At 42.6% G+C, this 27,682-nt stretch overlaps 1 protein-coding gene across 1 annotated transcript in view; it reads right to left on the minus strand.

The window, feature by feature from the left end:
- Nucleotides 1–27,682, minus strand: part of LOC125332090 (c-Maf inducing protein) — a 132,105-nt gene that overhangs the window by 11,541 nt on the left and 92,882 nt on the right. Inside the window, exons 4-14 of the mRNA XM_048316704.1 lie at nt 23,483–23,644; nt 22,289–22,330; nt 19,586–19,648; nt 18,072–18,152; nt 14,712–14,815; nt 14,044–14,148; nt 12,898–13,251; nt 5,326–5,391; nt 4,216–4,242; nt 3,718–3,766; nt 2,153–2,260 (exon numbers count right to left, since the gene is read on the minus strand). Coding sequence (XP_048172661.1) covers nt 2,153–2,260; nt 3,718–3,766; nt 4,216–4,242; nt 5,326–5,391; nt 12,898–13,251; nt 14,044–14,148; nt 14,712–14,815; nt 18,072–18,152; nt 19,586–19,648; nt 22,289–22,330; nt 23,483–23,644 — 1,161 coding nt within the window. The remainder of the gene's footprint in view (nt 1–2,152; nt 2,261–3,717; nt 3,767–4,215; nt 4,243–5,325; nt 5,392–12,897; nt 13,252–14,043; nt 14,149–14,711; nt 14,816–18,071; nt 18,153–19,585; nt 19,649–22,288; nt 22,331–23,482; nt 23,645–27,682) is intronic.

Below are 27,682 nucleotides of genomic sequence, written 5' to 3' on the forward strand. Positions count from 1 at the left end.
CACATCTGTTTGCACTTTGGTTTCTCTGGAGATGCCAGCTGGGGAGCAGGGGCTGTGTGGGCTGGGTGTCTCGGTAAAAGGCAGTGCTGCTGGCAATCTGCTGGCCTTGGTTAAGGAGCGGTGACAGAAAAAATCACCTGTTCAGGATGAACAGACAGGAGCTGACTGAGGAAGGAAGGACTGCTTTAAGAAAATCTGGCAGTCCTGAGCACTAAGTAAGAGATGACTTCATGAGCTTTCATGCTCTTGGGCCAGTATCTTGCTTTGTCTTTTGCTCAGTTTTCCCTGAAAGGAAAGAACCGCTGAGAACATCCCCTGAGTGAGACTCCATCGAGTCCTTGAGCTGACAAAACTGTTCTGCAGACTCTCTGCAAGCTCCAGAAAGCACCATGTGATATCACATAGTAACACCTATGGCAGAAATGCAAAGCCACTTGTAGAAATCAAATGTAAGTCTCTTCCCACAAAAGAGGTTGGCCATATTATATTTCCAATGCAAAAGCCCTAGAGATTAAATGCAGAGAAGTTTGGGTTCCTAGAAGAAAGTCTTATTCATAGCCCAGATGGCTGATTCACCATTTGCTGCAGAGCACTATGTGAGAATTTGCATTTTCCAATAGCCTGGGCAGGAAGAGCTCCATTATGTGGACTCAACATCAGCACTACTCTACAATAACCTTGTAAATACGTTCTGTGGCCCTCCTGGCTCATGGCATTGCCTGCATTATGTTCAATACTGCTGAAAATATCACAACCGTGCCATGATGAGGTCAATTTTATGTGAATCATGGCTTCACTACCAGCAAGCTCTTTAGAAAAACAAAAAGTCTTTTTTTCCTTAAGCATCCATCAGCTCAGGTGGCCTTTAAAAACATGAACCTCCAAGCGAAAAGGGATTTAATTTAATGCAGTTTTCATTAAGTTTTTTTAGAGGTTTTCTTGAGCAATGGGAAATACTGACACTGACAGTAAAGTAACATTAGGTGCATCTCGGAACAGGGTGTTTTTCAAACTTTATGGTTGGTCGTTAGCAGCTCTTTAAGTATTTATCAACATCCTTGCAAAGGGCACAGAGTACTGCATATTAATGTGTGTTAGCATTGTGCTTTCTCATGCATGCCATCTCCTGATGCTCACAAATATCTTGAACCACAACAGCTCTCAAGAGAAATGATACAGTTCTGAAGAAATTTTCTTTTCAAAGAGAAAAGACAGATAAACAGGGAATAGGGATGAAACCTTTTGTAAACAGTCTTCTTCCATTATCAGTATCTGATCCATCTGAATTTAAGGGTAGAGACAAACATGTACGTTCTTTATGTCCCAAAATGTGCAGCATGAGGGAGATGCACAAAGTGTGGATCCCCCTGGAAGACACCTCATTGTGTGCCCAACAGCCAACTTCAACAAATGTTTTCCCCCTTAGCAGGGAAAGGCAGTAATTTCATTTCCATCTTACTTGGTATATGGAGAAACAATACAGAGAGAGACCTACGTGACTTGACCCAGGTTGCACAGGAAGACAGTGCTTAAATCACATCACTGATTAAAACCTGTTATTTTCTGTCTAGCCCTTCTCAGAGTTACAAAAGAAATAACTGCTGGAAATGGAATGCTGGTTTCTAATTACACCTCCTCACAACAATGTAATTGGGCAGAGACACTGATAACACCTTTTTATATCTATCCATCCATCCTTTGATTAAGTCAATGTAACTTGGTTTCAAATTCCAGGGTAGCCTATAAACACAAACTATAGGTGTGCATGTACAGAACAGCCTGTCTCCCCTGGTTCCCAATATTGCATGCTCCCTGAGAGTTTTTTGATACAGACACACAAACACATGTATTTATAAATACAAAAATACATTCATATGCACAGGCATGGTTTGTGCATTGCACTACCAGCGAGAAAACATGCCAAGGTTCAAAAAGAGAACAGTAACGTGCTAACCAAACTGTGACTGCAAGGGAGGCCGATGGATTTGGTGACAGAAAGATCTGGATTTTCTGGTGAATGCTCATGGTTTACAGAATCACGATTTTGATAATTTATTTTTTGACAAAAGCAAGTAAATCTTGTTACTGCCAACTAGGCATTAGCTACTTACTGCAAAGACGTTTCTAAACTCCCATTACTGCAGACACGTACCATACTGGCAAAGAGCTCTCCATCATCGTCACAGGCCACTCCCCCAGGGCTGTAGAGCTGGAACCAGCCGTCTTTGCCAGCCCTCACACTCAGCAAACACGAGTGGACCTGCCAAGAAGTGAACACATTGGGAAGGTTACACTTCCTGCCAATAACCACCAGTCTCCCACACCGGGCCAAAAGTAACTGCAAAACCAGGCACTGCTGGAAATTTCATGGTTAATATTCCAATCTACAGAGCTGCAGGCCAGTCTCCACTCCCAGAATCCATTTTGTCAGTATAACCGAGGAGGGAAGCTGCATCATCACGAATTGCATGGCCCTTTTCATTCCCTTTACACAAACCAAATACAAAACGGCTCTAATCTAGAACAGCTCCTTTCACTTGGGAAAAAAAACACCACAAAAAACCCAAACAAAAAACCCCCACAAATTTCTGAGTTTCTGTCATTTTCCCCCCGTCCTCCCAGCATGTGTGTCTATACATCTGATGTGATCTGCATACCAAATGCAGTGGCTGATGGCTTGTTCATTCCAATCATAAAAAATTCTTATTACTCCTTCTCTAATAAAATTTGACCAGAGTCAGGGTGAAGGAAATCCACAGGGAAAACTCAACAGGGATATATAACATGGAAGCTGCACTGGAGAACTGGCACCAGTGAGCAACCATTAGTCTAAATTTGGCCCACTGTAGAGATTACTATATTTAGTCCCACAATTTAATAGAGAAGTCATAATTAAGCTTTATTTTTTTTCCTTTCCTTTTTTTCCTTCACTTGAAGAAACAGATGTTCCACTTCAATTTTTGAGGGGTGTGTGTGTGGGAGGTAAATCCTTTCCTTTGAGCACAGAACACTAGTGACAGATGAAATCCTGGTGCCATTCTAGGACAAGAAGGTCTCATCTGACAAGGGTAACTAGTGCTCACAAGAGCTAAACCCATGGAAACCAGGAGTTCTGGGCAGTGATACAGCTTCACCCACAGTTTGAGGGAGCTTTCTTGCCTTTATGCCAAAAGCAAGAATCACTGTGGATTAGAGGTTCCCTCTGACTCAGCCAAAGCTGATGATGCTGAGCAGGCTCTGAGTGCAGCTCCGAAGCAGCAGCCACCACGGGGCTGCAGCAACACTCTCACCCCAGTAACACACCTCCCACCCCCTTTCTGCTGCCAATTCACAAGAATTACGGTCATTTGCACACAACATAGCTGAAACACAGCCACATAAAACCTGTTATTTTGTAAGCTGCGTGGATCCGTGGATTTTGCTTCCCTTTTTTTTTGTACAGAAGATGAAAAGCTCTGAGTGATCCCACAGAATGGGAAAATCTTGCTGGTTGCAGTTTACTGCAGAACAAGGACATCAACTGATGCAAGACAAGGAGGTGATGACACATAAACCTGACACATAAATAAATCACCCTGAGTGGCCACTACTCCTTAAGAGACTTAGGCAGAGTAAAACCACACCGTGTTTTGAAACCAACTACTTAAGGAGAGATCTGAACAAGTGCATTTGCAATCCCTCCCATTAATAGTCTGTGTAAATTGCCAACAAACTCACTTCTTGCCTCGGGTCTTCTGCAAATCTCTGAATCACATATTTCAGCTCCCTGAAAAAAATAGGAGTAAGAAGGACAAGGATAAGCAGTTGCTGGTTGCAGTATTTGCACAAGTGTCACATTTCTTTTGAATAACACCTAACATTATATATATTCGTGCACTTTGGAGAGAAACAAGTTAAACTCCTTCCACGGGAAGGAAATATGATGCCTAAAAGTAATTACCAAGGACAGTGTCAGTTCACAATAGCCTAGAAAATGTTTCAGAGATGTGTACTGACAAACTCCTTTGTAAATTCTATCAGCACCCAGTGGCTTTAGTCCTTGGGCTCCTGCTAGCACAGTAAATTACAAAGAAAACTTTTTATTGCTAACAGAACATGCTTACAGCCCTTCACAGATAAAAGCCATTAGAAACACAATACTGAATAATGCATCACTGCTATTATTGACTAGTACAAGTATTTATTCAATAAAACAAAGGAGCCCCAGAAACTTACTTTGTGAATTTCTCATGTGCGAGAGCCCTGAAATTTAAAACAGAAAACAGAAGAGTATGAGGATTTGAGAGAAGGGAAAAAGGGGAAAAAAAACCCAAAAAACCAAACAAGCACTTTTCAGTTCTTTCCAGATAATAAAAGGACTTGCTAAGCAACTGCAGCACATAAGACCAAAAAAAAATCTTTCAAAAAAATCAGATAAAGCCTCTTTCATTAACCTAGGGAGGAAAATTACTTAGAACAAATCTTGTAACTTTTCTTGAGTCTGTCTTAGACAAGGCTCTGACTAATGCCAGTGGGAGCTTTGGGTCAGAAGAAAGTAAAAGACTTACAATACCATTATGTAATTACAAACAGAGTTTTGGCTACCTCTGAGAGCCAGGTGTATTCTTTAATTGCAATGCAATTAGGGTATGGTCGCAGCTAATTAGCATCATAGATCAGTAAAGCAATTAATGGTCATTTTGTGAAGTGCCTTGCATCATGGTATGGTTTACAACTCCCCCAAGACTCACGTTTGACTTAGGTAATGATGTCTCTGTTACCTATCTCCAAGCTCTCACTGTAGCCCAGGTAACCTGGCATGGAGGATTAGACCTCTGTGATTCAAGACATCAGGTCATTAGGGGATGTGATAAGCCAGCAAATTGTACAATTACAGGTTGTAATTTTTGTCTGTGGAGGTCTGCACTTTATAAACACCACTGCTCATTAATAGGTTTCCGAGGGAGCTCAGCTGATCTGTAGGGCAGCTTCTTCATTTAATGCAAAGCACAAATGACAGGAGTCTCTGTGACGCCAGCAAAGCATCCTCCTCCACTAAATCTCTCACTTTGCTCTCCTCCTCACCAGCTTTCCTTCCCTTCCTGTCTGCCTGTCTCTAGTTAACCATATTTCCCTTCGGGATCATCTGAGAGAAATGGGGAAGGAAGTTAAACATGGGGAGGTCTTCACATCCCTCTGCATCAGCCAAAATCAACTTCAGTTTCTAAATCAATACTAGAGGCACAAAGCTCCCATTACCATCGCTTTCTACTTGACGTGTATTTCACCATAAAAAAAGCCAGTAACAAGAATAAGCCAGTAAATACTAAGACAGTGCAAACTTACTCCTTGGGAAATGGGATAGGTTGAAGCAAGCTGGCCAGGGCTGGTCTCCAGTCATCATAGTCTGACCTGCAAAATGAACATTTTGTTAATAGGTTACCAGGTTTTAAAAATGGTTTGCCAACAGTTAGTTCAAGGAGTTAAAAGCTTTTTACTGTGGGCACCAACAACCTTTCTCGTTTACTGAAACACTCTCAAAATCTACAGTGATATTTCCCTTTCCATTTTCAGCATATTCTCCATTGAGGCACAATAAATCTGGTATTTACAGTGACCTCCAGAGAGGCCTTCTTTATTGTCAGCTTAAAGACATTTGCTGTTTATGAAACCTGTTGACATTTCACCACTAAGTAATACTTTCATCTAAGTTGGTAGAGCAATTACCAGGCCATTGCTATTTACAAGTCTTCTCTGCATTTAATTGGACTTTTTCTTTGCTATAGGACATAAGCCCATTTGTAAAAACAAAGATACCCCCCAATCCATTTCTGACACAGAACCCACCAGCCAAAGCCCAGACCCTGGCTCTCAGAAGTGCTCTCAGAAGTACACACAGAAGTGAATCTCATACGGGCTGGAACACCTGAGCGTGTCTGTAGAAACAATGTAGAAAAGCCTGCCACCTCCTCTTAGTGCTGCTACCCTTTGGATTTCAGTGTTAAAACCCAGATTATTGGTTGCAGCTTACTGGAAACTTGGCATAAAAGTGTGGTGTGTCATTGGGAAGGAACAAAGTGTAATGTTCTTGAATGGACAGTATCTACTGATAGCATTAGAGACAGACAACATATACACAGGAACTGTTCCAAAAGAATGCAGTTTTGCAAAGGGAAAGTTCTAGCCCAGAGAAATTGAAGATGGAAGCATTTCCAAAAGTCTCATCCATCTTTTGAACCACATAAACCAGAAATGTCCATAAACTAATAACATGATGTTGGACAGGCCACAAAGACATGTTCACAGAAAGAAAATTTAAACACGACCGGTGTTCTCTTAAGAAACAACAAGCAGAGAAGTTTCACTTGAATGAAGAATTGTGATGAAAAATCAACCAGGGAAGCAGTTATCACTTGCCCAAGAGCAGTGTGGAGTTCAGGTTACAGAAGTGTGTGGTATCTCATGCAAGCTGTGACCTGAAAGCAGTTTAGTGTACTAAAACCCAGAACCGCACATATGAAGTTACAGTAATCCAAAAAAGAAACCTCCTGCCCATGCCAGTGGTGCTAGAAGCCAGTGAACCTAATTTTCTCCTCCATCAAAAATTCTGTTCTCAGGTCTAAACTAGGGGCAACTCAGAGACAAAGGGTGTCTCACAAACCTGAAGCAAGTATGAGTCAGTCAGAGAGAGCCCTTTGTGATCACACATTCATAAGGTTCTTTCCAGAGACAAAAAGTCCCTCACCTGCTTAGCCACTGAGCAAATAAGGAAGATGATCAGATTTGTTTAATGCTTCAGAACAGCAAGACGTGAAGCAGGACTTCATTACAGGGGTTGTTTTTCCGTTTAGTCAGTGTGAAGTGAATACCATCAAACACCTGAGGATGGGGCTTGTCATATAAACTGAAAAAAGGCAAGGAAACCTCTGACACAGCATCTCCAAGATGAGCTCTCTGGGTTATTTCAACAAAGCTTTGATTAATTAAAGCTCTCTGCAAGATTATTTGTTGCTTCTGACCAACAGACACATTGAATGGGTCAGTGACACAGAGCTCTGACCTGTGTTCAGAGGTTCAGCTGAAAGTCTCTTGTTTAACTACCAGGTCTCTGTAGGAGAGAGCTGATGCAACATATCTATAGCTGCAGCCCTGAGAAGTGCCACAGGTCTCTCACCACACAACCTGAGTCTTGCTACATTTGTCAGGTGTGAGAACATAGTCCAGACATTTTCTTTTATTTTATTTAAATATACATACCCTTTGGAAATTCCTAGCTTTTTTCTAAAAACAACACATTTTTATTGGTAGATACAAACAACTTTAAAAACAGATTTTTGAGCACAGAAGACTTGAAAGTCAAAAGGCTGAGTTAGAAAATTCAGAGGTGTTAAAGGTGCTTCATATCACATGAGATACAGCACCTACAAATCTTTTCTAACAGAAGCTTAAAAGCTGAGACCCACTCTGAGGCTTAGCTCCAGTGACATCTCAGGCTAAGTGTTAAACCACTGAAGTTCCTTCTTGAGCAATCTGGAGAGTTGTGATTACTAATAATATGAACCAATCAATTTTTCATGGCTGATCTTCAAAGGAAATTGCAAGAGTAAGAAAAAAGCTGTTTTGTAATAGACTAAGACCAAGTGAAACTGTAGACAGAATGGGACAGTAACACTCTGACTTTTCATGAAGCTGGGGAGCCTCCATCTGCAGGACAGGTCTGTGAAAGGGCAGTGAAAATAAACCACAGTCTGCTTCCCCAGGAGGAGAAGGAAGAAAGAAAGAAAGAATTCTCCTATGAAATATATAAAATTTGGTCACATGAGTGGGACCTGAACATAAAATCTGTACAGCCTGTAATCCCTTCAATCTGAGCTAGGAAACATGAAACAAACATAGCACGAGAATAAAACTAAACTACTTATTAAAAGCCTACGGTGTTTCTCCTCCTCCCACCTATTCCCTTTTCAAAAACATTTTCCTTCTGTCTGTGCTCATCTCATCTGCACTCTTCTTTCATTTCAGACAGTTGCTTTTTTCTTTTTTTCTTCTCAGTCCATTCAAAGCTCCAACACAAGACAAAAGTGTTTGAAGCAGGCAAAGAAAGGGAGATGGATTAGTTCTGGCTGCAGTTAACAACCACTGCAACGAGCCAGACAAAGAGGCTGGCCCAGGAGGAGGAGGGAGCACAGAGCTACAGGGAGAGCCCGGGACAACACCTGTGACGAACTCCCTTCCCAGCTCTTCAAAGGGTGCTCGACACTCATCTCACAGCTCAAATCCCACCACTGGCCTTACAAAGGGGCAGAATGACTGCCTGGCTCTGATTTTTGCAGGATTTGCAATTCTAGGTGAGCAGCACAGCAGCCAGGCTGCAGCCCGACCTGCAGCGTCCTGGGAAGCGCGTGGGGGTCACGGAGCCAGCAGTGACAGCTGCCAGAGCCATCACCTGCCACTGCTCACAGCCTCCCTCACCCTGAAACCTGTCCTGGGGGATTGGCCAGAGCACTGAACAGCCATATTAATTAAATAATCCCCAACTGCAGTGACTTTGCCTCTGGGCCATCATCGCTCCTGGCCTGCCAACATAATACATTTTCCTTCCCCGGGATCACCTTTCACCAAAATGAAAACCTGCCTGCATGTCATGTGCGGCACAAACAATCCAAAACATACGAGCAGCCCAGGGCAACCCCGATAAACATGACATAAGATAATCCACTTGGGATATTCAGAGCATGCCACTGACCTACTGGGGAATGCAGAGCAGCCAGGGGAAGCTCCAGTGGGTGTTTGTGTTTGGAAAGCCACGGCTCTCATCCCTGACACACTGGAAGCCCCAAGTTCTTGGGTTTTGGAGGATAATGAAGAGACAAGAGCAACTGCTTGGAAGCAGCTTGTTCTCCAGACTGAGCAGATTGACAAGGTAACCTCTGTTGCCAGATAATAATAAGATGACCAAACCCCCCAGGCATGTACCTGGATCCATTCTTTCCCTGCTCTAGGTCCAACTTCCTGAATTGTATGATGTAAGGTTTAGCTCAGGGTGCCAGGGCAGGCTGAGAAAAAGCCTCATCAGACCCCTTGTCAATACAAGGCACAAACCTATCTGCAAAACACTGAGGTGCTTTTTCATGCTCAGCCTTCTTTTGAGATGGGCTTGTTCAGCTTTTTCAAAAGCAGAAAATTTAAAACCATTGAAAGACCCTAGAAAGGTTCTGCCTTGACTGCTGAGAACAGAAATGGGCTCCACTGCTCACAGTTGGCACGGAAGCATCAGGAAACAGCAACACAAGGTTGCCCAAAACAGGTTGTGACACTGGCCCCAGAGAGGGGTACAAGTGTCTGGACATCTGGATGGACCCTTGTCACTACAGGCAGCCATGGAAACAAAAACTAACACAGACAAAGGGTAACAGCTTATGATACAACACCAACACAGCTTCCCCAAGAGGGGTCTGTTCTCATAGCCAGCTGACCTTGCTATTTGTTCACCCAGATTTCACTGCAGAGACAGTTCAAGTGTTTCCCAACCCCTGGAACCAGTGGGGTCCTTCAGGTGAAACAGAGACTTCGAAGCTCTCCAGCCCAAGGAGAAGACACACAGCCCCTTCTACTGCAACTTTCTCTAAACATGGTTATCCTGTGCAAGCACAAGTTTGACTGTATATGACATTCCCAAAAGCATGGAAACATTAACATGCAAGTGGGAGCTGGGCAATGCTGAGCTGTTCTCAGAGCTTCTCATTTAATATGATCAATGGAAATTTTTTCAATTAATTTAGTGCATGTTCTACGCACCAGTTTAAAACTTGTAGCATTCAGGAGGCATTGGCTGGTGTCAGTAACACTATCAGAGTCCAGAATGAGTTACAGAATATTGACACAGAAGTTTGATCCACTTTTGAGTGCAGGACCAAAATACTATGCTCCCCTAGAGACTGTGCCTCCTTTAAAATCTGCCCAGACTTTGGGTCATCTGCCAATATCTTTCAAATCATGATTTTCTGCTTTCCTTTAGTATGCAATAGTTGTGTTTTGTTACTCAACTACATTAGAAAAAGGGTCAAAGATATTCTAGGTGCTTGAAGAGCCCGACAGATGAACTTTCTAAACTTCCCTTTTAGCATTCTGTGCAAAAAGCGAAGTATTACAGTGATTATTAAATAACATCTTCATCAATATTAAAAGTGAGTTTTTTCCCCAAAAAGTAAGCATTGTGTAAGAGTTAGGTGAACAATGAAACGTCCTCTGTTGAAGCTACTGTTGAGAATTCTTATTTGCCAGACTTCCAATAATTAAAATCTGCCTAAATAAATTACTCCCTGCTGCCCTACGTTAATTATGTAAAAAAGATATCATCGCTGGTGACTCTCTTGTTTTGATGATGATACTGAGTCAGACACCTAAAAGAACAATCAAACTCAATGCTAAGCAACTTATTTATGTTTGGCTTACCACTGTTATTAATAAGAACATTATTTTAGTGAATGCCCGCTGAGAGCTCAGCTCCTGGATAGCAGTTGTTTTATAATTAATGTTTTCTTCCTACTGGCATGTTCTTCAACTCTCTTTCTTCGTATTCTCAGATTTTCAAAGTACAGTAATAGTATTTCATGCAACAGAAACCCTTTGTTCAAGGAGACTTAGAGCATGAAAGTAATCAGCATCACAACAGCATTATCTTGTATTTTTGGTAATAACTACAAGCCCTTCTGGAATGCTTTTCCATTACTGGTTTCAGCATTTAAAAAAACAACATTGAAAATCTTCACCTATATTTTACAAATAAGAAAAATGAGGCATTTATAAGTGATTTATCTAAAACCTCCTAGTGAGCCAGTGGCAGAATCAGGAGCAGAACTCAGTTCTGCATTACTGCTTTCAGGCCCCAAAAAGTCAAGGGATGAACAGGAATGGAAGGGAACTCAAATGAGTGGAGCTACAGCCATGGCTCTGCCTTAGGAGCTGCCCTACATTCTCACAGGTTGTGATTTCTCAAGCAGGTGTGGGCTCTGGCAGGGCAGTCTGAGAAGAGTTGCACCAGGTTTGTGGTACCACTGGTCCCCCACTGAGCACATCCTGTGGGTTTCACCTTTCAGAACTCCCGCTGTACAAGTGCAAAAAGGGCCCAAAGCTGCCCCACACCCGCAACACCTCTGACAATAACCCATGCCCATTTTCACTGTTGCTGCTGAACAGCTTGATTTTTAAAAATAGAACAAACACATCCAAAAAATGGATTATTTTAAGGTAGGGAGTGAAATGAGTTCTTTGTGTAGCAAATTATATGGGACATATAACACGCCCGTTCGTGAATTTGCTTGTAAGTGTGTGTCAGCTGCATGATGAAATCAAAACCGTCAATGCTTAGTGAGTCAGCATCCAAACCAGCATCAGGACTGGGAGAGTGCACAGTGTTTATGGAAAACAGGGAGAGTCAAGGGGACAGGAATAAATACACAACGTGTTTAATGTAGCATCTGGGTGCGCGGAGACTTAGGAGCCCCCAGATGAAGCAAACACAGATGCTGTGCTTTTTTAATGCAAACATTTTTAAAGGCAGAAGAACCTAGGCCACACGGGAAAAAAAATATATAAAATTAGCCTTCACAGCAACTTCCTGCTCAAAAATCTAACAGGAACAGTATCTTGTATTCACTCGTCCTGTCTCCAGTTCTGAATGAGTGCTTAAGTATTTGCATGTCAGCTGTGCAGTGAGTGGAAGAGTGAAGCTGCAAATTTGTACTATGTATTTCGAAAAAAATGAAAATGTGGGACAAAACCTTCACAAAATCCTCCATCACAGCAGTTTGACCTCATTTAATTCCTTGAGAGGGCAACCCCACATGTGCATTTGTCTACAGTGTAGGCGCATGCTCACAGTTTACAGCAGAGTCCAGATTTCACCCACCATTTCTTGGATTCTAAAAAATTCAACTATGACTTCAGGCCCCAAAAAATCAAGGGATGAACAGGAATGGAAGAGAACTCAAACAAGTGGAGCTACAGCCATGGCTCTGCCTTAGGAGCTGCCCTGCATTCTCACAGGTTGTGATTTTTCACTGTTTAAAACTAATTAATGTAGAAGTTTAACAGTTTGCCAAAAACATACTGCAACTCAGTACCAGAGCTAGCTGTCAAAGTCAACAGAGTTGTTTTACTGCATTTCTATTACAAGCTCCTATTCTGCAGTCCACCTTTTCTGTTATTCCTTTTCATTTATTTATCCAGAGAAAACCAAGCTTTTCCTTAAGAACATTTTCCTTTAATTTCTGTTTAAGATATTCAGTAGATTTGCCTGCCAGGAATCCTCTTGCAATCATTTTGTGGCAAAGACTATTTGAACATCCATTCCCTAGTACAGGTCCACTGTAGCAAAGCAACTGAACAACAGAGACCCACTCTAATACAAGCAAATCTGAATAAGTCATAAAACTTCTACAAGCACATGAATGGAGAACATCTGAGTGAACAACAAGAACCGTATTCAACTCCTGCTGAAGTCAGGGCAGTGGTGTTGCCTATCACTGCACAAGCACTGAACCTCGCAGACCTGCCTTTTCTAGCTCTGTCTCAGGCAATCTTAAGAGCCCTGGAGGAGACAAATGGGGTTTTTTATTTATTTTTGGTGGGCAAGAACAAAAACAGAAACCACTGGCACCAACATCCTGTCTTCTGTAAAATGCCTGAGGCTCACTGTACAAATAAGCTTTCCATTTTCATCTTCCTAATGCTATTTTTAGAACATCTTGGCAGTGCCAGATGCCTCTTTCAAAGGCTGGACTCTCCAGAGCTGGAGTTAAGATTTATAACCATGTGCTGGCTAGCCACAGATGTTGAAGACAACAGGCCTGTGGGAAAAGCCCCCCCATTGTTAAGGTGACACTGCTCAAAAAGCTGCTCAAAATAGTTACTCACAGCATCTTGAGTATTTCCACGTAGCAGCCCAGGATCCTGTCTGCCTGGGCACTCAGCTCGATGCTCATGGTGCTGCAGGTAGGGCTGACCATCAGGCAGTCGATGAGGTTGGGCTCGCTGTCGTTGCCAACGCTGGCTGTCATCTTCTGATTGGCTGTGTTGTTGCGCTCCACTTCCACATGGATCTCGTTGGAAGTGACAATAACTGGTTTGAGACGGGATTCAGTCAAGGTGGCCTCTTGAGAGACCAGGTCAGGACTTGTGTGAAGAAGGCGGAGGGGAAGATTGGGCTTTCGGTCACACTGCTGCTGGCAGCCATTCCGAATTTCCTTCAGGCTTGGCGAATTATCCCGACTGAATTTTAAAAATAAACAAATCATCTCAGTAGACAGACATACCAGCAGAGAGCGGGAGAGAGAGTGCAACACTGAGAAGCCACAATTTTTTGCAATTTCCCACTGCATTTCACCCCAGCCCATCGGATGGCTTTCTCCTGTGTAATCAGATTACTGAAATCAATTAAAAACATTAAAAGGCTCCAACAGGACTGTTCTGCAGCCCCCACTTTACAAAGATTTGAGCTTTTCATTATTCTAATTGACAGGCCAGTTTAGACTAAAGGTGAACTTTCCTGTCCAAGTTGTGCCAAGCTGTAACAGAATCCATGCCCAAGTATGTATCTGGCTATAGTACATGCCCAGACATTTGTCTGCAGCCCTCGCGTCTGGAATTTGTGTTGGACACTGAGCAGCCCCTGTCCGTGCTCTACCATGAGGAAAGTCAGATAGGCATAAACAAACAGGAAACACAGCAGAGGGGAACCCTCGGTGTCTACTGGAAACTGGCTCATGCGTCAAGAACTGCGGCGTCTATTTTGCGGTAAGTGAGGAATCAGATCTTCCACAATAACAGAGACAGCGCTGTGAAAGCAGCTCGGGTTCAAAGCTGCAGATACACAGGGCTTTACACACAACCCCTTCTTCAAGGTCTTACCCCTGCCTTTGCTCACTCCCTTGGTGAGTACCAGGGAATGAAGGTTCAGCTTCTTTCAGGTTTTCTAGCACACCCATCTCACACTGATCTTGTTGAGCAGCGCGGTGGGTTTGGAAGGGAGTAACACGTGGTCAGCTGGGAAATCATACTGACCTGTTGATAAATTCCTCGTAACAGGAATAAATGGCAGCTAAGCAGACAGCTACAAGATTTGGCAGGACCCTGGGATGTGGGCATTGTCCCGTTGGACCATGCATGCTGAAAAACAAAAAACAAGATGATATCATTGCAAGGAAGATTTCTGTGGGCAAAACCAGTCAGACAGAACAAGGTGTCAGACCTGGACGTGCATCCTTGGGGGATCTTCAGAGGGGCCACAACAGAGAGGTATTTTAACCCTGTAAATCCAATGGCCCTATTTAGGAACAAGGGTAAGCCGAATCATCAATTTAATTGATGTGGTATCCCTAAAGTCCTCCCGAAATCTCACACGAGTGAGCACTATGAGGTTGAAAGTTAATTTGAATCGTTCTGCAGAGGCTTTGAGTCTAGATGTATGAGAAGAACGTGCACAGAGCAAAGTCCATTTGCTGGCAGTGTGGAAGTAGGCAGAAAACTCCATCCTTATTTGAAAATTAGCATTTTTAAAAGAGACTTCAGCAATGCTGTCTGATGGACCCGATTTATTTGCTGTTTGCCAGCACCAAAAAGCACCAGCTACTTTTAACAGCCAGTAAAGAGATAAAGCAGGGTTGGGAGAAGTAACACAGCAAAGCATGGACACGGGATTGGAAATACACCATAAATTAAATGTAACTAACCTGTGAATAAACTTCTTCACCACCTCCATTCCAGCATTCAGCTCATTCAAAGACAGAATGTACTCCTGAGTAAAGAGCCTCAACCGAGGGCACTTCCCAAAATCCTGTCCAAGAAGGAGAGACTTGGTGAAGATGGTGAATGTACATCGAAACCATGGGTTTTCAAAAGAAACCAGCTCAAACCCAGCTGAATTCACATTGCTATTATGCTGACAGGTTCAAGAGAAGAGCCCCTCTGCACACTGAAGTAATCTTCTCCCCACTAATAATGACAGGGTTTCCAATCTCTTCTTTATACCCACTTCGAAAACAAAGATCTGTTTAATGAAACAAACAACTAAAAACCAAAACATTTCACCTATACTTACATTTGTTCTGCACTTTTCACTTAATATTTTGATTTTGAAATACATTTTTTTGTTTGGCACTTTGGCTTCCACTCCTAACTGCAGATTTTTAAAAATAAAACTCAAAAAATAATATTATATTTCCATGTTTAGTGTGATACCTATTCTGGTCTTAGAGAAAATCATTTTGACATGCAATCAATAAGCAATCAAGTACAAAACCAGAGATCAGTTTTTTCTCCCAGGATTTTACTCCAGCTACAATGTGAATTTGACAGGTGAGCTCAAGAGTCACTTTCCTTAAATCCTGCAGTCAGAGAGGCATCTGCTAACTGAAATCCTGCATCTCCTCACATCACCTGCTATTTTTAGATGTGAAAGGAGTAAATTCTGCTGTCTGGTGTGTGTTATTCCACAGCACATTTCCTCACATTTACACAGGTGTAACCTTATTACACAGGTGTTGCAGAACTACAGAGCTGAATTTCCAACTGGGGAACAAGGTCCACTGAGGACAAATAAGCACTCCCAGTTATCCCTCCAGCAGCTGCCTGTGGAAGTTATCCTGAAAAAAAATACATGGCAACTGAAATTTTAAAGAAATGCCAAAAATGGTAATGAACTAGTGGTGGCCTGTAAAAGGGATGATAGACTCCCAGAGCACTGAAACCCTCTGTCAACTCATTTTGGTTTCAGGCACTTCTATAGCACAACCTGTATGAATATCTGATAAGTTTTACAGCCAGAGAAAATGACCAAGAACTAGAAAACAGCTTAGGCTGAACAAGGTCTCCTTCAAGCCCTAAGTGTCACTCTGCTGGTACTGATGGCTGCCTGGTAACTTCACCCAGCAAAGGGACTGTGGGCAATTCCACACTTGGTATTACAATTAAAATCATTAAACTTCTAACAGCTCCTTCTAGCAGGTGCAAATGCACTTGATCCAAGGGCAGGAGACCATGTGTGCTTCATACAACATTTGATTAATTTAATTAACATGCCTTGCAAGACAGTTTTTGCAATTGCAATTTGCTTACGAAAGCTTTCAACCCATCTAGGTGTCCTAACTGAAGTTGGAATCAAAGTCCAAAAGATCATAAAGAGGATGTCATTGCCAACCTCTGTAAAATAAAATATCTCTCTAAATAGAATACAATACCCTGACACATTCCAAGTACAGATCAATACACACCACCTACACTGTTTGCTCAAAAAAAAAAAAAAAAGGTGCTTATATTCAAACATTTGGGCTGAGCCTACAAACAGCTGAAACCCAAAGGTTTGGGAAGTTGCTGAGCACTCCCCAAACAACCCAGCACACAACAGCCTCCAGTCCTGCATGTAACCAGCATTATCAGCAAGACAAAAACCTATCCTTGTTCCTTTGAGATGCCAAGATCATAGATAAATGAGACACTGTTTCCCCATTTTATAGGTAGAAAACTGTGGAACAAAAGTTGTCAGGAATTTTCAAAGGCCACAGAACAAACTGGAGGCAAAGGTGGGAAGAGCCAGCTCAGTCTCCTGCCCCAAGGACTGCACAGGGCCTCCTGAGGTGATGAAGTTTAGTGTCCCCCTAAAGAGTAACTTATTATGTGCACACACACACATTCTCTAAAGGACTATTCAGTACAGAAGTCCCCAGAGAGTGGTAAAGTGCCCAAATCCACTCCAATTAATACCTGACACCATAAATTCTCTGACTACACACTGCGGTACAGACATGTTGATTTTCAATCTGCAAATGTTAAGTATGGTAAATATACCCAATTCTCTGAAGCTAACCAAATACAAGCATTACACTATGCATTTAGATTTTATTTGAGACCCCTCAAGAGCTCTGGATGCTTTAAAAAAATCAGTCTGGAATCCAAGAATAACATTTACAGAATATTTCATTGAACACTACAGAATATTCAAAAATGTTTACATGTCTGCAGAGTGCTGGCACAGAGCCAGGAATATGACCTTTCTGCCATCTTGGGCTTTCTACCTAGTTCTGTAAACTCAGGGAGTTAAATAAGATTGGAAAAATAAAAAATATTATCTGTTTCCTACTGGGTTTATGCTAATCACAGCATGACAACAGATGGTCTCTAAAATTATGTGTTAGTGAAAAGAAGTTGATTATGAAGTTACAGAGGTTCATCCTTGAGATCACAGCCAAATCAACTGCCTTAGATATTTTATTTTACTCGTTATTCTTTGCCATTGCACTGTGAAGTAAGACTTCTTCACGTAACTTAAAAACCATGGCAGGAAACAATATGCCACAAAAGCTGGGGAGATGGTAAATACCCCAGACCTCTCTTAGGAAAGGAACATGAATCATGCAAGAATATTTTTGGAGTTTGCGGGATAGGGATTCTGGTCTACAGGGTGGAGAGCAAAGCACGGCATTTATTTCAAACAATGACAAGGAACTGATCAGCAATGAGAAGAGAGAAAGTCTGGGCAAGAAAAGCCATAAAATGACAGAGTACCTAAATCCTGCAGCAAGAAGGAAGAGTAACAGTAGAAAAGCATAAAGATATTCAGAAAACCCAGGTAAGAACTCATTGGACATGAGCCTAAACAAAAATGGAAATACAGAGAGCTGCTGGTGTCTTACAGAAAATGTGTTGAGGGCCCCAGCTCAAAATCAACAACATCTCCATTCTGGTTTTGTTATTTATTTGATTTTAAACTGTTTTAACTGCAAGGATGGCATGCAGGGAGTAAACAACGAGCCATGGGCCAGGTGGGAGAGAGCTGGAGCTGCATATACTGGCAATGCTGCCAAAAGAAACATCCCTGAAAACATGGCTTTGCTTAGATGCTTTTGAGGATCCCACTGAAAGCTTATTAGTTCTGCACTGATGAAGTAACACACAATTACATCTAGCATTCACAGTTTGGGGGGCAGATTTAGATACCACAGCACATTACAGGGAACAGAGCAGCTGCTGATTACAAAAGTTAGGGCAGTAAAACTTCTCCAGACTGCTGGAGCTCCCGTGACACGAGCACTCACCATGTTGTGTTTGAGAATCCTCTGTACCACTGGGGTGAACACCTCGATCACCACCATGGACCGCGGGCGCTCTCGGCAGTGCTGCAACAAGCAACAGGTCATGCTGTGAGCTGCAGGAATTATGGACATGGATCTCCCCTGGCTTCACACCCCATGCAGGGATTACCCCAAGATTAACAAGATCCAAGGGCTAAATTAATCGTTCCTGGGATTAGAGCACTTGTAACACTGCTCGTTCCTATGGATTTGCTGGCATCTAGTAGAAGATCCCCATGGGAGCTCACAAACTGTGCAAATTCCCTTCCCTGTTGCCTCTTCCTCCCAAAACTCACTTGCAGTGTACCATTTTGGGGTCTTATAACCCTTTGGTCAAATTCAACTGAAGACTGCCAACAGTTTTAAAAGGAAAGGGGTTGGGGACACGAAGTGATGTTCACAGGCAGTGTAATATCACAAACCTCTTTTCTTTGGGATCCAGGCTGAAAACCGGTGGTGGAGCTTGGAAGGTACCAAAAACCCACTCTCCCATCACAAAATAAAATATACAATCATAATGTATCAGTCAGAGTAATTTAGATTGGGAAGGAACTCTGAAAGTCATCTGGTCCAACCCCCCACTCAAGGCAGGGTGGATTTTGAAGATAAATTCTCCTTCTCATTACCCTGGTCCACTACAGTTCTGGGAAGTCCATAACCTGTTTCCCTTCCTTCAACTATACACACCCCATCCCACGCATTTACACACAATTATGTGCCCATCTCTGATAGAGATCAAAGGCAAAAAACTCCAAATCAGGAATAAAAATGCCTCGAGTCTGAGGCTACAGATGACCTAAGAGTGCTTATAAAAATGCAAGTCAGAGGAGTTTTTGTAACTTGACTCAATTTCTGCAGAAAGAAGCAGCTGATGAATAACTCTGGATGGGAATTACAAGCAGCATCCAGAATGTTTGACAAATGCATACCCAGTCATCAGTGAGCAAATTTAAGCAGACTTGAGACTGAAACACAAACAGGCCTCAAGGAAAAGTAGGACTTTTAAATCCACAAGGTCTGCAATCCAAAGTACTCAGAAGTTTATGGATAAAGGATACAAAATGCAGCACAAGCATGGATTTACCAGAAGAGAGTCCTTATGATCTTCTCACTGCCATTACCCAATAACCAAATACCATAAGGGCTGAGTTACACACATCTGAACACAGTGGCTCCAGTGATTTCTGCATTAGCTAAACACAACATGCAGTAGGACACCTCTTGTACCCAGATTGAGGTGTAGAAGTGTCAAAATTTTAACTCTCACACAGTATCAGGACAAAACAGACTGATATACTAAGCATATGATTGTATTTATCATAATGGTGCTGTTCAGTATTCCAGTATCATTGCTTACTGACCAAACAGTGAAATCAATCTGGGCAGGAGGTAAGGAGTTTAAAAAAACCAACCTCCCGCTCAAAGAACTACATTCATATACTACTAGGAGATTTCAGAAAGCAAAGCTGTTCTGATACCTTGCAGAAGAATTCACAGAGGTCAGGAGGAGGGTGGTTGTTTTCCAGCAAAGGTGCAATTGCCTTTAAAAAGAAAGGGAGAAAAAAGAGAAAAATTCAATTACAAGGCTGTAACTGGAATAAGCATATTGCAGGGAAGTACTTTTCTTGGGGGGATAAAAGCTCACTTTTAGAAAAGGACAAAAGCATCAATAAAGAAATTAGAGGTGGGCTGTGTGTTTATTTTACAAGTAAGCTCAAGCACACCTCTGCTATGAATCCTCAGAAAACTCTGCTTTTAACTACATCAGTGTAAATACGTAAAACAGGCAAAGGAGTCAATGTTTATAATGGTTTCAGTGGAAACAGGAGCAGACCAATTGCTTTGGGATGTAATAAAGCAAGGATGAATCTGGCTCACTGTTTCAGTTAGAACATCTCCCTAAAAGAAAAAACTGAACACCACCACATACACATATCCTTTGTGGAGGAGTTCAAGCTCTTTTTTTGTGAGGAGCTCACTAAAAGCAACTTAGCACTGTTCTTACCTGGGAGGACCCTATTTATCAAAATCAAGCATCTAACTTTGTAAAAGCTGAGATCAACCATTCCTTTTGTTGCTATGCAAACCAATGTGCTTATGCTGGGTAAACACATTAGAGGTCATACCTGCCACTGAGGGGGTAATGAACTTATGCTGTTGTTACTTCCTTTGTAAATTAGGAAATGGTACTACAATAATATATTCTGGAAAAGCCTTTGGGCTTTTCCACTCTTCAGTTAAAGGGATTCCCAGTATCCATTTCAATGTAAGACACTAAACACAGCAGCCAGGACATTTTGTATTAAGCAACTGAACACCAGATATTTTATCTGGATGGCACCTAAGGCAGCCTGCTTTGGTTTTTGCTCTCACTCTCATCTCCTTACCCAGCCCTGCAAGTCTGCTTGCAGTGGCTGTGTTTCACAGTCACACACAAACAGATCAAGATTAGTGTGAATTTTAACAATGAAACCCAAGCACATCTGCAAAGCTCTGTTTGGTTACACATAAGAACTACGAAGTTTCTACTCATTATCATGTGCCATCCATCTGCAACTGTCCACTCCTCCTCTGGTGGTGGCCCAGCCACAGGGGACTGCTGGAGAACACAACCCCATCCAGTGAGACCAGAACATCCTCGCTGCCCACCCAACACCTGAGCTCAAGATCTTTCTTAAACCCACCTTTGGGACTGTTTGCTATAGGACCTGCCAAACCAACAACAGAGACGGTCAAGCAGGTCATGGCTCTGCTTCTGTGGTCAGTGTGGAAGAGTGACAGCTTGAAAGGACCTTTTCCTGTGTTTTCCTTACGAGTGCCATGGTCAAAAGCAGACACGTGCTGTCCCACGTTGCCCAGCCGTGGCACCACGTGCTTCCCCATCCTGAGCAGGAAGGGATTGGTTGGGATATTGATTTGCTCCAGCACCATCCAGAGAAGGAAAGCTGGTCCCATCTGCACAGCCAAGTACTGTGTACTTTCCACATGCTACATAAATACACAGTATTAGCAATACTTTCCAGGAATAGCCCAGGTTATCTGGGTAATGGCAGTGAGCTCTGAATGCCCAGGACCTGCCAGCTCCTTAATGGCTTGGGCACAACCTACACGAGGACAAGACTTGAACTGAAGAAGCCATTACCCAGAACAGAGGAATAACACAGGCTAAAAGGACCTTTGGAGGCCACCTGGTCCACCTTCCCAGCTCACAGCAGGGCCACCTCACATCTTTCATTAAAAAATCCTTCCCCCAAAAACAACCAGTTGTAACTGGGGGCCTGAACTACCCTTGGCGCTAGAGTTAAATGAAAGCTATAGCCAAGAAAAGTAAACGCTACCTCAGAAACTTATCTCAGTGGCTGATTCCAGCTAAAAGGGTATCTTAAACAGCAGTTCAACACAATTAACACCTACTGGCAGCTACCTGTCACCTTGTCATTTTACAGAAAGAGTCACAGAGATGTGATACAATCAGGTGGTGGTGAGGCTCTAGATTGGATTACTGGGAAGATCTGGAAATCGCCAGAGATTGAAATTAAATCACAGTGATGGGGAACCAAGTTCCTCCTCCCTGATAAACTGTTGAGATTTTATACTTTGTTTCACAAGCAACAGAGCTGCCATTTGATTCACTTCTTTCTATGTCTAAATAAATGTTACCTACAAAAAAGCAAAAAGTTGAAGAGGATATTTTTACAAATAAGTTAGCAGGGGGTTAAACTGGAGTGACACATACACATATCCACACTTAAAACAGCAATCACTTGCTCACATACCCTCAGCAATGGAGACATTCTGCCCCTCAGGAAACTACTCAGCCTAAGGGTTTTATAGGGCACATCTGGAAATGATGGGGTTTGACTATTTAAAGTACATATATAGATATGGATATTGCTGTGTAGCTTCCTAAGGAGGCCATTTGGAGAGACTATTAACACTCAACATGCTGTGCTCTCTCACACAGGCTGACGAGAAAGCTAATTCATCTATGAAACAAGGAAAGAGAAATTACAAAGCCACACAAAAAATAGACAAATGGTTTTGATTCCTGCCTAAGCTCAGCAGCATTGGTGGAAAGGCTTTCACATTTGCCCTACTTCACTGGGGCAGAGACAAGCACTAACAGAACTGTTATCAAACAGTATAGATTTGTCCTCAGCTTTTGACAGAAGGATACTCACCACAATAATGCTCTCGTGGTCTTGAGTGGTTAAGTTGTTGTTCTGAAAGAGTTGAATAGAAAAGAGATGAGTGAGCCAAGAGCACTCTTGAGTTGGTACATCAGCACACACAGTCCTCAGCTACCACTAGACACAAGCAGAAAGGCTCAAGACTCAATTGCTTATTTTCTGAATAAAAACCATGGCACTAAACTCATTCTCCTAAAGAAGGCTGTACAGAGCCTGCTATGAGGGATGGTGCAAGCCTTCACTGCTCCCTCAGCTGAGCACACAAACACCAGGATGCCAGAGAAGGTCTCATTCAGTTGGAAAAATAAAGCCAGCAATACATTTCTTTAAAATGTTTTCTTAGGACAAGTTGTGTGTTTCTACAAAAATTATTAAAAGGATTGTTGTGGTGTTGGATATCATTTGTGGCCAGTTTTCCCAAAATTCTTCCTTTAAACATGGTACCAGGAAAAGCCAATAAATGGACTGGAAGTCACCTATGCTACCACCTATGCAGACGAGTTTGCTCTGTGCTTTTTCAGCAGCATGATCCATCCAGAGGTTACAGAGTTGTGAGCTGCTAAGGTTTTTGACTACTGCAAGAAAAAACAATAGTGGATTTTTTTGCTTATATCAAATCCTTCACTATCATATCAGAACTAAGACATGAAAACCCTGCTTGACATTACATTTCCTGTCCATGAAAAATTAAATATTTGAAACAGATGTTATAGGAGGACAATAGATAACTCTGAAGAAAAATATTTTTCTTTACCAGAATTAGTAAAAATACAATAGCTACACAGTTAATTTATTGGTGTATATATATAGGTACAAAAATTATTGGTCATGGAAGCAAAGCCAATGGAATAGAAGTCAAAGGGAGTTTTACCACTGACTTGAGTCAGACCATGATAAATTTACCGTAGATAATTAAAAAAACCAAAGAAACAAAAACTAACCAACCAAAAAAACCAAACCAACAAGCTCAAGATAAATGGAGCTTGTTTTGTTTCTAGAAAGCTACGTAACATGGGTCAAACTTTCCTTCTCCCCAGCAAGTGCAAACTCCACTCAAGTCAGCAGAAGTCACGAGCAGACTCACGGGCACAATTTTGACAGCCCAAGTTAAAATAAAACCCACCCCCAAGCTTTTAACTGTTTGTCTCTCATCTGAGAGCAACAGGAGCCCTGCTGAGGCCATACCTCTGAGAGCAGCTTGGAGACAATCTCCAGGGGTGCCTGGTGGATGGAGTCGTCCTGCAGCGGGGACGTCAGCGCCATGTCCACCAGCGTCCGGATCTCCTTCAGCACCACCTCCCAGCGGCTGGGGTTACTCAGCACCTTCTTGTACTTGTAAATCTTCTTCTGCAAGACATGTGAAAGGGCCACACTGACACCACCATAAACCCCTTGAACAGAGCTGTGCTTCCTACTGCCCAAGTGGGCTGCTTTGTGTTTCGAGTTTTGTCTTTTCTGGTGGCTGAAAAGCTGTACTTGCAACATTTAAATGGACAAGAAAACCTTTTATGTTTAAGCCAATTTCTTCTGTGGAAGCAATGAGAAACCATGATTCTTTTCATTTTAAAATGAGTTTTTTAACTCCAGAGTGTCCCTCTTTTCATCATCTCCTCTCACAAACACCTTCTTCCTCAGGCTAACAACAGATACCTGCTATCAAACTGTTTCTAAAGCTTAAGTCCTTTTAAGAGACTCATTAAGCAAGGGGGAGAGAGAGAGGCCATCAAAACATCACTCTTATGGATCCTTTATTCTGAATGTAAATTCACATTCAGAACTCATTTAAATCAATTTCACCAAAGCAAAAAAATCTCGTAGCCCAAGAGGTTTTCTTTTCTGTCTCAAAGGACCCTGAAAAGTTATGCTGTCACTGTCCAGTTGTAACAGAAGCCAACTTGTAAAGTCTCCAAATCTTCCATACAACAGCATTTCCACTCTCAAGAACAGCATTCCTGATTGCCTAACTCCATCTGCCCCAGTTCCCTGCATGCCCCTGACCATGTCCAAGCTATTTCACCAACTGCCCCATCCCCAGCTGGACAAGCAGAAGACAACTCTTACTCCTCAGCAGCCATGTGACCGCAAACTACTGGAACAGAGGCTGCTTTATATTATAAATAGCAACCTTTAGCGAAAACCCACCCACCCAAATTCCCAGAGTTAGCTTGATGGCACTCTACAAATTGAAGGAAATGATGATGAGTGTTCAAATGCCACTCCTGAAAACAACATGAAGGGCACAAGAGAGCCAGGAGGGGCTCCACAAGAGCATGGAGGCAGTGCCAGAGGCAGGGAAGGAGCTCTGCACTGAGGGACAGCACTGCCAGGACCCCAGCTTGTGTTTAGTTCACACACCCTTCGCCTCTCCTCTCTGCATGAGCCTGGTCCCCTGCAAAAAGGGATGTTGAGAAGTCTGGATGCATGCTCAGGTTTATTTAACAGCACCGGCTGGGCACTTCTCTGTTTACATGAGAACATCGGTGTTTTGCACTAAAAACAGATCTTACATTCCTCGGCAGCATTTCCATGAAAATCACATCAACTGCCCATTTTGTGCAGCTTGCAGGTTCAGCTGCACATTTTGGGCTATACAGCAGTGTACTAAATGCAGAGGACTTTGCAAAGGGCCTGTGTGCTTTGTTTAGTTTTGGAGCTTTGCGGCTCCCGGCATTTCCCCCTGCACTCGCCCAGGGCAGCCCCAGCAGGAACCATCTGACCAGGCTGGCTCTCTGCTTATCAGCCACTTCCTTCCCATCGTGCAGCAGATCTACTGCTCAACAGCAAACAGCCACCTCTGTACTCCCACCCAAAACACGAGAGAAGAGAACAATGAAGAAAAATACAGATTTCAAATGTACTGGGTTTGTCAGGATTGTTAGAAGGGGAGAGGAGAGTGGCACTGGGCTGACATATAAAGGCTGATAAAGCAATCCAATTATCTTTTTAATTAAAATCATGCCAAGTACAAAAAACACATTGGCAGTGTAGTTCACACTTTCAGTGCCTTTTAAGCCACTGAAAAACTAAAGGAACGTAAAAACATGGTGCAGATATTATCAAATGTGGCTGGGATTTCAGAACTGCACAATAATCTTTGTACTTCTGAGCTCCTTGGGAGAGAGAATCCAACAGTGATTTTAAGCTACCAGCACTACTTCCACATCACAGATTTCTTGGAGTCTTTGGGAAACCTGAATCATAGAACTTAATTTTTCTTATTCATGTAGTGCCTTTATTTAGGGTCTTTTTGTTAGACCCACTCCAGCACTAAATCTAAGACAACCAGACAGTTTTTTAACTGGAAACAACTCCTTTCTGACTAATTGAGGATACTAAATCAAGCTGGCTCAACAGACACAACTTCCAATGCTGAAACTTATTCCTTGGCCCTGTACTGTGAAGAAGTCAAACTCAAAGCAGAATTGGAAGCTGATAAAACATGGGGACAGGGGGAAAATGAGAGCTAGACCACTGGGTTATTGCATCCCTGCCTGCTCTGGGCTGCCCCTTTTTGGGTGAGCTACAACTCATTTGCGGAGCAGCTCCTTCAGCCTAAGGGGCAGCTGCTGAAGGAAACTCTTGCCCAACAGGACACTGCTCAGACAACTCCACCACAAATATCATTCTTTCGCTGTGAAATCCACTCTTGCTTGGGATGAGGGAGGAGCAAGGGAGTTTTCCTTTCCCTTTTAGAGATGCCCACTAAAAATCAGAATTCTGATGATGCTGACGCACATAAGAGGGAAGACAGCAGGAGCTTTACTTGCTGCCATGGAGCGGAGACCCACCAAAGCTGCTGCTCAGGGCAGGCAGACAGGGACTCAAAGGCAGCACCAGGGAATAGCCACCTCTGCAGACACACCGAGCCTGCTGCAAGCACAAAATCCAAACTTATCAGTGTGTGCTTCACATTTCCAGCACAAAGGATTGCACCACACTGACAGACCGAGCTGCAGTCTGACATTATGGGAGTCTTGAGTGATTGTGGGAAAGCAGCAGAAAATAAATAAATAAATAGAGGAGCCATCCCCAAGAGGGTTGAACTCTGCCGTCCTGAACCTTTGGCCATGGTTACGCTGCTGTTTTTCTCAGCAGAATGCTTTTCACTGTTGAGCGCCTTGCTGAAAGCCTCAATTAAAGGCTGAAACCTATCAGTGGGTTACAGAAGCAATTTGCTGTGTCTCAGCAAGCACTTAGGCAACACCAAGCCATCTGCTCCATTCTACCTGCGCTGGCTCTGGAGCAGGGAGCAACAATCACTCACGAGCTGAAAAACAAAGCTGCCTGGTAAGGACCCACATGGAGAACAGGAATGTCAGTCCAGGGGTTCACTCCCCCTGGATGCAGGTGTAAAAGATGCCTTCAGTTGCTGAAAAAATTCACACAGCATTTATCATTAATTGCCTGAACAACAAAAATACCAGGGTAGGAATCCAGTTTCTAGTGGGATTTCACTAAAAGCAGCAGCTCCTGTGAAAATTTATGTGAGTGAAAATAAGATATGCCAACTTGGAATTTGACCCTCCTAGTTACTGACCAGCCAGAGCCACACAGCCAGTATCACTCCAAAGTCTTGCCATGCTGACTTTAAATGCAAAACCACTGCATTTAATAAGTACCCAGAAGAAGCAGAATGAGGAGAATAAGTGACAGTGGCAGGGCATCCTTCATTCTCAAATCACTCTAATTAATTAAGTCTTGCAGAAACTCAAAGACCTAAGTCTCAATCCGCTTTAACAGGAGAAAAGAATTGAAGTCCACATACGAAAAATTATTTTTCTAGACTTATTAAGCTAGGAAATGTGACAAAAATCTATAAGCAGTGGGTTTTACCATCAGTGCTCAAAAGCCTCTGAACACTGCTGTGAACAGAAAGTTCAAGAGAGCCTAGAAAACTTTCAGCTTTTTTAAAGTAAGATCTTCATATGTTTTTCTATCCTATAATGGCTTCATCTTGTAGCCCTTGCTCATACACCACTTTCTTGGACAAGAATGGTAATACTGATGTAGTCAACAGCTAAGAAAAATGGACTCTAATGCACAAAATCAGCCAGCATGGAACATACGCCTTGTTCAGCCCTAGCAAGACCTTTCATGTTGGAACATCTTAAAGCAGCCAGCACCCCTGATCCAAAAAGGGAAAAATGAAGTTAGCCTTTTTGATGACAAAATTTCATCCCTGCTTTGCCACTGCCAGCCAGGGAACGTTCTGTACTCTCAGGAACCTGTCACCCCATCAGCAAATACTATCTTCATTACATAAAGAAAATTAATGGCCATCCCTAATGCTGAAGAGCCTGCTAAATTCTATCTCTCTTTCCCCTTTACCATGCACAGCTCACAAAGGATCGCTCGCTTCTTTAGTGAGGATGCTGGAGCCCCTGC

The sequence above is a fragment of the Corvus hawaiiensis genome, chromosome 12, assembly GCF_020740725.1.
Source record: "Corvus hawaiiensis isolate bCorHaw1 chromosome 12, bCorHaw1.pri.cur, whole genome shotgun sequence".
NCBI classification, from domain to species: Eukaryota; Metazoa; Chordata; class Aves; order Passeriformes; family Corvidae; genus Corvus; species Corvus hawaiiensis.